Source organism: Glycine soja, chromosome 12 (genome assembly GCF_004193775.1).
Source record: "Glycine soja cultivar W05 chromosome 12, ASM419377v2, whole genome shotgun sequence".
Taxonomy (NCBI): domain Eukaryota; kingdom Viridiplantae; phylum Streptophyta; class Magnoliopsida; order Fabales; family Fabaceae; genus Glycine; species Glycine soja.
In genome coordinates this window covers 7,839,647-7,851,145 of record NC_041013.1, presented here as the reverse complement: position 1 = coordinate 7,851,145, position 11,499 = coordinate 7,839,647, and the positions used below count along the sequence as shown (strand labels likewise).

General features: G+C 34.0%; 1 protein-coding gene across 1 annotated transcript; it reads left to right on the top strand.

Moving 5' to 3' along the window:
* The first annotated feature begins 2,777 nt into the window (after nt 1-2,777).
* LOC114380232 (transcription factor LHW-like) lies at nt 2,778-10,012 on the top strand. Its single transcript, XM_028339230.1, has 10 exons — nt 2,778-3,567; nt 4,509-4,715; nt 4,824-4,905; nt 5,155-5,196; nt 5,278-5,337; nt 5,745-7,586; nt 7,690-7,791; nt 8,308-8,448; nt 8,547-8,672; nt 9,207-10,012. The coding sequence occupies exons 1-10, from the start codon at nt 3,473-3,475 to the stop codon at nt 9,381-9,383; spliced, it is 2,874 nt and encodes a 957-aa protein (XP_028195031.1). The 5' UTR covers nt 2,778-3,472; the 3' UTR covers nt 9,384-10,012.
* The last annotated feature ends 1,487 nt before the right edge of the window (nt 10,013-11,499 follow it).

Sequence of the window (11,499 nt, the reverse complement as noted above, 5' to 3'; positions counted from 1 at the left end):
GAAAAGATTCAACGACAGTCAAGAAAGTAAATCCAAGACTGCTACTAGGTGGATTGTAGTTAAAGTATGTCATTTAAATAATGTTTCATGTCTTAAAAATTAAATTTTATCATGCTTCAGTTAACTTTAAATATCCAAATATCCCATTCAATTTAGTTTAATAAACAAAAGGAAGTATTAAGTGCGGGTACTACGTAATTCAACAAATGTCCTAGGAGGTTTCAAGAACAACTCAAAAACAATAATTGTTTAATTCAAAACTAATTCAATTTCTTATAATTGTTATTATTTAGACTCATATATTAACTTATGTGTTTTATTATATCATGTTGTATTTTACTGATCAAAGATCATTGGAACTAGATGGAATGAAAACAATTCGCATTTGGTGGGATATATATTATTTGAAAGTTTAAAATTAATCACGAGGAATTAAAGTAATTTTGGAATTGTAGAGTAGCTATTGAGTTAATTTAGATTAAGTTACAAATGATTTAATGTATTGACTTTCATTTTTCTTATAAGTCATTGTAAATTGTTAGATTTTCATAAAAAAATCGATGTAAACTTCTATATTTTTTTTTTGATACAACATCGATTTTGTATAAAAGCAATGTTATGTAATTTACTTAACATTGATTTTTCAAAACTAATATTAACGTTGAGACTTTTAACGTTGGTAATAATATTGATTAATAGTCAATATTAAAAGTTATTAATAACTGATATTAAAAATTTATTTTGTACTAGTATTAATTCTTAAATATTTTTGGATCTATACTTTTAATCTCTAATATAAAATTTGATCAGTGAAAGTTTCTAAATCTTTTATTCCTTATTATTTTTAGTTCCTATGGTCAAGTTTTATAATTAAATAATTTAATAGAATGTTTATAACTTAAGTAATTTTGTAAGTAATTATTATAATTAGAACTTTTAACTCTTTAACAAGAACTTAAAATATTCTTACAAATATTGATTTTTAGTCAACTTTAAAATTAATCTTTAATTTTTGAGTAATAATGTGATTTTCACTTTCACCTAACAAAATCCTTTCATGTGTATATTTGTGACCGAAACATGATTGATACAGGGGAAAAACAAGAGAATAACGGTTTTGAATTTCCAAATCTGAATGCATTTATTTTATCCGTGGCTAATTCAAATCTCATCAAATAAATCCAGTATCCACTTATCTATCTACATTCGTACAATGGGTGTTAATTGCATGACAATCATTGACATAAAAGAGTTAAAAAGAACCAACCATCATCACCGTCACGATGGAATAAAAATGTCCAAAACGGAGCTTAATTACATGCATGAATAATAATAATTCCGAGTTTTAAGCCTCTGAAGAACAAACATCCTGCATCAGTCCACATCATTTTCCCACCCCAGTCGTCCATGATGTCTCATGATCGTGATCCACGAGAGAGCCTTCAAATGATATCCATCTCCATTTCATTTTAAAACATTACCATGCACACAAGCAAGCAGCAATATCATTTATTCATTTTATTCCACCCCTGCTACAGTACTACACCTCACTCATTCTTCTTCGCCATAACTCCAGAAAAGTTGGTGCTGTGCCATTCTTGTAATTCCAACAAAGAGTTAGGGGCAATCATTGTGCGACGTCATCAAGATAGCAACCGGCACTCACTATATGTATGGCACAGCTCATATTTATCATCTCCGAGTTTGGATTTTGATTAACAAAATATATTCTTGAATAAAATTAATTTTATATAATTGATTATTGAATAATTGATTATATAATTTTTATGTATTATAATTTTAAAAATAATTTAAATATATAAGATTTGATCAAAATCTAGATTGATTTATTCAATATGGTCTATTATAATTTTAGAGATTATTCAAACACACACCTAGTAAATTTTTATGAGAGTATAATTAAAAAAGTGTACTAGACTATCAGTAGTATTCTTTTTATATTATTAGTATATAATAGAAATAAATTATTAGTATAATTCTAATGATAATTATTGTAATCAGAATTACAATATCGAACATTTTTATGGAATTTTGAGATGTTTTTATAAGTTTCTGTTTTTTATATTGGTTATAAAACTGATTTTTAGTTTGAACTTTATTCATATTAAATACTTTTATTTTTCAAGAATATATTTTCTTAGAATGAATCCGACCTCAACAAATTTAACATGTTATTAATTGAGTAAGAAATATTAATTTTTAATATAATTATTAGAAAGGTAATCAAAATTATCATTCATATATATATATAAATCATATATGCAGTTTATAATTAAGAGAGGGTGAACGTACAAACCAGTAATAAAAGTAGGTATTTCAATTTATGAGAGTAAATTAATAATAAAATTTAAACAACATAAATTTAGCTAAATTAATGATCTTAATATAAACTACATTAATTACTTTTAAAAAATTGTCTCCCATGTATCAAAACGTTGTTAATCAAGTATTTTTAAACTCAATTTACTTAATTAAAATTTTGAATTCAAATCTTGAAAAAAAATTCAATTAGAGGTAAATACTTCAAACTAATATTATAATATAAAAAAAATACATTTTGCAGTGATTCATACCAAAAATAACAAAAATCATAGAGACATGAAAAATTTCATATCAAACAATAATTTTGTCCATGCAGCTGCTACACTGTTCAAACCAGAGCCTTCTCTGTTCCACAATCCGACAAACCCTTACTGTGCTGAGTGGCTCCTGCAGTAAATATTTCTCCAAAATCTGTCCTTTTTCTTCCCTCTCACTTCCATTTATTTTCCCCAAGGGTCTCAGAAAGAGAGAGAAACACCTCCCCACCCACACACAGACAGAGAAAAGCACATCACAGTTCCACAGAACCTGAACATTAAACACCAACACGATCTCACTCTCACTTCACCTTCACCTCACCAACCAAACCCTCTCCCTCTTTTGTTCTCCCCTTACTCTCTTCTCCTTCTTCCCTGCAACTTCCTCTCTCTACCATTTTCTCTGCAACTTTCTCTCTCTCTCTACCATTTTCTCTGCAACTTTCTCTTTCTACCATTTTCTCTGCACAAATGGAAATTATAGCTCTCTACAAGCTCGAGTCTCGCGGGATAGTGTAGTCCCCTCGAGACTTTGCAACTTCGTTGTCGTTCTCTCGTTCTTTCTTCTTCTTCTTCTCTCTCTTCCTTTTTCCCCTCTTTCTCTCTCTAAAATTTCCTCTGCCGGAGGATGGACTGCCGGTGCCGGAATATGACGGTGGTGAACTTGGATCCGGAGAGAAAGCGAAGCGGAGGGTTGAGGACTAAACAGGCGGGGAGAGGATCGTGCTGTGGTAGTTAGTCTTTCGGGAATGTGCCTTTTTTGCTGTCTCTCTCTGTTTCTTCGTGAGTGAATGCTAGTGTGAGACTCCATTGCGTTGTTGAAAAAAAATAACTTTTCACCGGTTTCGGAACCCCTTTTGCGAGAAAACCAAATGGGGTTTTCGCTCAAAGAGGCTTTGAGGACTCTGTGCTCAAGGAATCGCTGGTCTTATGCCGTGTTCTGGAAGATCGGTTGTAATAATTCCAAGTGAGTTTCATATACTTTTTTGTTTGTGTCTCTCTCTATCCTTTTGGTTTGTGAGAAATTTGGAGGGAATCAGGTTTGGTTGTTGGGGGGGTTTTCGGTTGGATGTGATTTTGATGCTTGTACTTTCTGGGGGGAGGGGGGATCTCATGTGTTTAGATTCTATTTCTGGGGTTGCTTTGTTTTCAAGATAAAGTCCACTTGCTAGTTCCTGTTTTGGAACTTTATTTGTGCCTTTGTTGCTTCTCTTCTGTTTTGTTTTCAAGAATCTTTGTTTTTTAAAACTAAAAAGAGGTTTATTTGCATTGATTTGTAAAGGTACTATCTATTGATTCAGTACCGTTTGGTCTTATCTTCTTGTTTCGGTTTATAAAAAAGCTGAACCCCTTTCTTTTCTTCTTGAGCTGATTCGGGGGGGGGGGGGGGGGGGGGTTATATGCTAATCTATCTTTGTCATGCTAATCACTCATGATGCTGTGAGTATTCTGTGGAAAGTAAGTTGAATATTTTAGCTGTAATTAGTTAAGTTTCTGAATCAATTAGGAAAGGGAAAAAGGTTTGTTTAGATCAGGATCTTAAATTTGATACTTGTAATTGTGCAAAGAATTATGAATTAAAGTTAACTAACTTTGAGCTTCTTTGAGTTCATTCTATTAGTGTTTTACAGACAGAAATTAACAATTAAAAAAAAACTGCGGTTTTATTTTATTTTCTTTTTTCTAATCTCTTGTTAAGTGCAAACCTTTTCTTTTGTTTTTTACTTGACGTATGAATCTATTGTTGCGTATCTTCTAAATATTTTATTTGCTTTCTCACAATGTTTTCTAAGCTGCCAGATGGACGTTGAAATATTATGCTTGAGTTTTGAGTTTTGACTTTATGCCCTGATTGCTGTCTATGAATATTTGTTTGTTTGAGTTAACTAAGTATGGTTTACTTGGCAGGTTGTTAATCTGGGAAGATTACTACTACGAACCCTTGCCCTCTCCTTTCCCTCCACGAACTGTTGGGAGGTCTAATTTTCCTTACCAAGATGAGGAAGGATGTTGGTTTTCTTCTGAGTCTCAGCTAGGGATTCAGGAGGAGGACAGAGTCCGTGTATTGATCAACAAAATGATGGTGAATAATTCAGTCAGTATTGCTGGAGAAGGGTTGGTGCTTCTTATTTTCACCTATTCCTTGTTTATCATTATCCTTATTTTAAGTGCTTTTCTTGTTATTCCAATCTGACTCAAGTGCTGCTTTTTAATGTTGACCAGGATAGTTGGACGGGCAGCATTTACAGGAAACTATCAGTGGATTCTTTTGAACAATTTCACTAGAGATGCTTATCCACCAGAGGTATGGAGTTGGTGGAAAGGAAAATAAAATTTTATATAATCTTGCCTGTCCATGTTCATTTTTTTAGGTAGAGTTTTTAATATTCTGGCTGTTGGTCTAAATGAGTGTATATGAATGTAGTATAAAAAAGTAAATGACATATGCATCTTTTATGTGATAGTGTATATATTCTTGGAATGGTCAAAGGCTTGGAGTAGGTGAACTTATGAACCTCATTTTTATTTCTCTTTATTGGTGTTTTCTTTGTAGGTATATCCTGAGTTGCATTACCAATTTTCAGCTGGAATGCAGGTTTGCGATTTTATTATGCCTCACAATTTGCTATAAATTTTTAACTACTGTTTCTTAATCTCAAACTATTTTTGTTTGCAGACGGTGGCAGTTATTCCTGTGCTTCCCCATGGGGTTGTTCAACTAGGTTCTTTCTCGCCGGTAAGTCTTTCTCAATTGTTCTGTAAGTTTGAAGAAACTTATGATCGTGTCTCCAATGATATCATGATGGAGAATGGTAATATGGTGAGAAGTCACAGAATTTCTCCTCATTATCTTTGGAAAGTTAACTTAAGTTGTATAGAATTCATGGATCACATGATTTACGGCATAAATGTGTCCATCCTTTAAAATTGAAAGAATGGCATATCAGCTCTTTCACTCAGAACACATTGAAAATTCACACTATCTCACTCAGAAGGTGTCCATCCTTGAAAATTCATAATTCATAAATGTGTACATAGTTCTTTTCTAGTGACTGAATATATATGCAGCCAAGTAAGTTTGGACTTTGTCTGCTGCTCCAATCCTTTATTAACTAATGCAGCCATTCATTCTTATTGCTGCAGATAATGGAAGATATAGGATTTGTGAATGATGTAAAGAACTTTATCTTGCAATTGGGATGTGTACCTGGTGCCCTTCTATCTGAAGACTATTCAGCAAAAGTTTCTAATGAAAAATTCGCTGGACCTGTGACCGTTGATCCACCTGTCATTACTTCAAACTGCACTCCCTCGGTAGCTAATGGTTCCAACCAACTTACTAATTCTCCTCTTGCTTCAAGGCCTGTTGCTCAGCCACCTCATCCTCTAAGGGGAGGAATAAATAATTACCAGGGTTCTTTATTGACACCTCAAGCCTATAACCCGAACCAGGTATTTGATGGCATTTGCCAACCAAAGGCTCATTCAATGATCAAAACAAATGTCTGTGGCCAACCAAAGAAGACCATTGTTGAGGCTGAAGCTAAGGTGATACCTACAAATTTTGATTCATGTCTGCAACAACATTCTGTTTATAATGCTAGATCTGCATTCAATGAGTTATCTAGTTTCAATCAATCAAATCTGAGTGACGGCAGCCTTAAATATATGGAACAACAAACATCAGGTGTTGGGAGACAGAGTCAAGTTATTCCTAACGTGAATCCATCAAGTGCCTTAAATATGCCTCGGCTGAAAATCGATGGAGGTAAAATTCTTGAACAGAATCAGAGTTCTAGTGGCAGTTCACTACTCGGAGGAATCCCAATATGTAGTGGGAGTAATCTTTTGAGGACAAATATGATTAACTGCTCACTTTCAAATCCTCCCAAAGTATCCACTAACACTTCTGATTTTTCTGGAATGTACAAGGTTGGGTTTGGACTCCAAAGTAACAATACAACAACTAATGCTGTGCTTTGTTCTGTGCCTAATTTCACTAATCAATCAGTTACCAATCACATGAATCTAGAAGGCTCTGGTCAGAAAAGTCTTTCCATTGATTTAAAGCAAGTGTGGGATGCCTTTGCGTCAACTGATCAAAGGATAGATGATGATTTGCTTCAGGCCGCCCTTAAGATTCCATCTCTTCATCTGGAGGAGCATGTGCCTATGGGTGATCACATCTCTGGTTTTGTTCAAGATTGCCTCAGTAAAGATCTTACTAGTCAACATATGATGAAAATGAATGTTAAGCATGCAGAAGCCGATGCTCAACTTCCATCAGGTGATGACCTCTTCGATGTTTTGGGCGTGGATTTGAAAAGGAGACTACTCAATGGAAACCGGAATGAGTTGCTTGCCACTGATTCAGATGCCATCACAGAACATCTAGATAAAAAGGCAACACACATGAATTTGCAAGGTGTAGGTCCTAATAATAGTTATTCAGTTAATGAAGCTATATCAGAAAGTGGCATCTTCTCTGGAACGGACACAGACCACCTTTTAGATGCTGTGGTTTTAAAAGCTCAATCTGCTGCAAAACAGAATTCTGATGAAATGTCATGCAGGACAACATTGACAAGGATTAGTACCGCCTCAATTCCTTCTCCTGTCTGCAAGCAAGTTATGCCTGATCATGTTGCCCCGAGGGGATTGTTTGATTTTCCTAAGACCGGAGTTAAAACAGCTTCTGCAGAAACAAGTTCTCTTAGGTCTGGGTGTAGCAAGGATGATGCTGGAAACTGCTCTCAAACTACTTCCATATATGGGTCTAAGCTTAGTTCATGGGTTGAGAATAGTAGTAATTTTAAACGTGAAAGCAGTGTTTCAACTGGATACTCCAAGCGACCAGATGAAGTTTGCAAATCAAATCGTAAAAGACTTAAACCAGGAGAGAACCCTAGGCCTAGGCCTAAAGATCGCCAAATGATTCAAGATCGTGTGAAAGAGTTGCGGGAAATTGTGCCAAATGGAGCAAAAGTATGTAGCCTTTCTTGTGCTTTCCTATATCTCAGTCCTGAACATATATTTCACATTGGGATACTGACTTTATTTTCTTTAATCTCTTATTACAATTCAACAGTGTAGCATAGATGCACTTCTGGAAAAGACCATCAAGCATATGCTTTTCCTGCAAAGTGTAACAAAGCATGCTGACAAGCTGAAACAGACAGGGGAATCTAAGGTATAGACATCATCCTCTGCTTTTTCAAGCATCTCAGTTTCAGGCAACTGATCTAGTTATTATATGAGAAATGTTTTCATTTTCACCGGCATTGTATTAATATGTTGATTAATAAGAATAATTTGCAGTATTTTGAAAAGTACTCTTGTCAGTGTATATGGTAAATAAACAAATGTTCCCTAGTGCCAGAGGCTCCTTGATTCACGAAGGTATGGGAGAGGGTAATTGCACGCAGCCTTTCCCCTTGCATATGCAAAGAGGCTGTTTCAGATTCGAACCCATGAACAGCTGGTTGTCAAGGCACAACTTTACTGTTGTCAGGGCTCATCCTCTCTCAGTGTATTTGGTAGCTAATATCAAATATTTAGTAAAGTCTATCATGCTGAAAAAAAAATGGCCCACATCTTTTATGAGCAGCATGAATATATAAGAGTGAATAACTGACATAATGTTTTACTTTATGGAAATATTAATGAGGGGGAAAATACTGATTGTTCATTTTTTCTGAATATGCAGATTGTCAGTAAAGAAGGTGGATTGCTATTAAAAGATAACTTTGAGGGAGGGGCTACATGGGCATATGAGGTTGGTGCACAATCAATGGTTTGTCCAATCATTGTTGAGGATCTCAATCCTCCTCGTCAGATGCTAGTAGAGGTAATAAGTGATGCTTCATAATTTTTTAAAATACATTTATTCCTTAAATGGATTTGTGTTGGCTCTAACCTGTTGTGTTTGCTCGGTTATTCTTGCAGATGCTTTGTGAGGAATGCGGTTTCTTTCTGGAAATAGCTGACTTAATCAGAGGATTAGGTTTAACCATCTTGAAGGGAGTCATGGAAGCTCGCAATGACAAGATCTGGGCACGCTTTGCTGTTGAGGTAATAAAAAGGGAAATAACTGATCATAACTCAGAAGTATAATGAACTTCCTATAGTATAATTCAGTATTTGTAGCCTTTAATATTTGAACATTTTCAGCTATGAATGAACTATCAAATTTAACGCTAACTTTTATAATTTGTAGGAATTTGTATATAAGCATTTTAAGATTACTGCTTGATATATGCTGTGAAAAGTAATACTGGCATTGGGTGTTGATTTTGATGTTATCTGCATGACTAAAAAATGCTCATGATGAGACATTCTATCCAGTTTTGGGTTGGGAAAAATGTTAGCAGCACTCTTTAACACTCTTGTTCTAACACACTCTTCCATTATGTGAAATTCATCTGAGTCTCTCACTGAATATGTAGGTCTCATTCTCCATTTTATTGGTCCTATTTCCAGACTAGTAGGATCCACGTGAATTTTAACCATTAGGAGAGAGTTTGTAGGAAAAACAGTGATAGAAATGTGTTGTAAGAACTCCTAGTTTGTATATTATGGTAGTCACTTTTAAATTTTGCTTTGCAGGCAAACAGGGATGTAACCAGGATGGAAATATTTATGTCACTGGTTCGTCTTTTGGATCAAACGGTGAAGGGTGGTGCATCTTCGTCGAATGCAATTGATAACAACATGATGCTGTATCATTCTTTCCCACAAGCTACCCAGATACCAGCAACTGGCAGGCCTAGTAGTTTGCAATGAACTACCTACTTATATTTTCTTGGTCTGGATGCTCTTGGGAGAAAGAAATCCTCTCTTAAGATGAATTTAACTTTGTCTAACTACTGTTTCATCTCAGTTTGGAGGGGGATGAGTTTAGTTAGTGAAGAACTTCTCAAGATTAATATGCTTTTGTATAATGTATATGCATGTTTCTTCCTGTTCCTGCCAAGGTGACTTATCCTGTGGTTGGCCCATTTGGCAGTGTCTGCTGATGCTTTAGGCATTCTTTAGATAACTTGCATCCATTTTTTTTTTCCCTGAGTAATGCCATTGGTCACCAAGTTGGATAAGGCTTTTGTTGATGTTGCTGAGTAATGCCATTGGTGTTCATGGTGTGATTCAGATGTATAGATATTGTAGGATTTGCTAAGGGGGGAGGTCATGTGTTTGACCATCAAGCTTTATGACCTTTTTTCTCCACGTTTCTTGGAGTGGTGATATTGGCTGTTATAATATACCAATTTTATTAATGTAAGCTTTGCGTGGTTTGTGTTAGTCTATGCTGAATGATGTACTAGATTAATACTACCTTTTAGAATAAGTGTCATTTCAGAGTGTTGTATAAGGATTAAGGAAATCTTAAAACTGCAAGAACGATTGAGAAAATAGGATACACACCAACAGTGAACTGTGTTTTTATAGTTATTCAATTATTATGTAGGATAAATTTGTTGATTTTGATAATAATTATTTTAGAATTATATCAAACATGATTTCTAATTGTTTTGGAAAGTCATTTCGATCTTATGGTTGTCAAATTTTGACAAAATAATCCGTTCTAAGCTACTGTTTTAATTCATAATTGCCACCGTGCTTCGGTGCTGCTTGTTAGTTATTGAAGTTAATTAGTTTTGCAGACTTCGGAATTTTACTAATACGCCAATTGCTCGTGCATTATCGTGCAATAAACTAACATTTTGGTTGAGATGATAAGAAATTTTTTCTTTAGAAAAAAATATTTTGTACTTGGATTTTGTAAGTGCGAAAATTGTATTTAGATACTAAGAGAATTTTGTCTCTTCTAAATGGGATCGCCTAAATTGAAATTGTCAGAATTTAAACTGATTTTTAGACACTAAGGACCTCAAACTAAAAATCAATTATAAGTTTCGTAATTTGGTTTTAGTTTATCTTTCATTTTTATGAGGTGGACACAATGAAATTATTGATATTTGAATATAATTTTGTTATCAAATCATTTCTTTATGGTACTCTTTCTGTTTTGAAACAAGTATTATATTTAGAAACGTTGCACAAGGATTAAAGAAATCCTAAACTAAAAAAAAATGATCTTAAGAGTATGTTATATGATTAATAATGTTGGGGTTGACCAGAGGAGCACCCAAGATAAATTCATCCCCACCATCCAAAACTCTGCAAAATTAGGAATGAGTGACATTTTTTTATGTATTATTTATTGAACACTTTTTTAGTCAATGTGAGAGTAAGTGATCAACTACTCACTTAAATTATCAAATCCTCCACCCTAAGTTTGGTGAAGTTTCAGAGAGCATCCAAAAAACAATTACCGAGCTTTTGACAGAGACTATTAAGAGAACCAAATATTAGATATATGAGTTACATTTCTTATATGTCATTCATTGAACTCTTTTTTAGTCTGAGACTAACCACTCACTTTATCTCTTAAAAAAATAGTTATTGAGAACTAATTTAAAGGAATCTCATAGTGGAAGGTGTAAATTAAAAGTTAGTTTGTATAGGATATGATTTATTGTCCAAAGTAAAGATTTACCTGTGTTTATCTTGTATGGACGATTCTAGGATCAAAGACATGACTAAATGTTTAAGGAACTTCATAGCTTGTCCATTTGAATCAACACACATTAGTTGTTACTGAGATTTAAATATATGATCTAATGCAAATTATGTCTTTCACTATACTAATTCAATTCTAGGAAGCTTAACCCTAGAGGACAATTGTCACATTAGAAGAAATAAGTTAGAAGACGCAGGTGTAAGTGGATGTCTCAATCAAATATGTCCTCTTAAAGTAAAGATTTTTTTATAGGTTATTTGTTAAAAGTGAGATCTACCATCTTATTGCTTGTCGTTATCAAGTTTATACCAAAAGCCA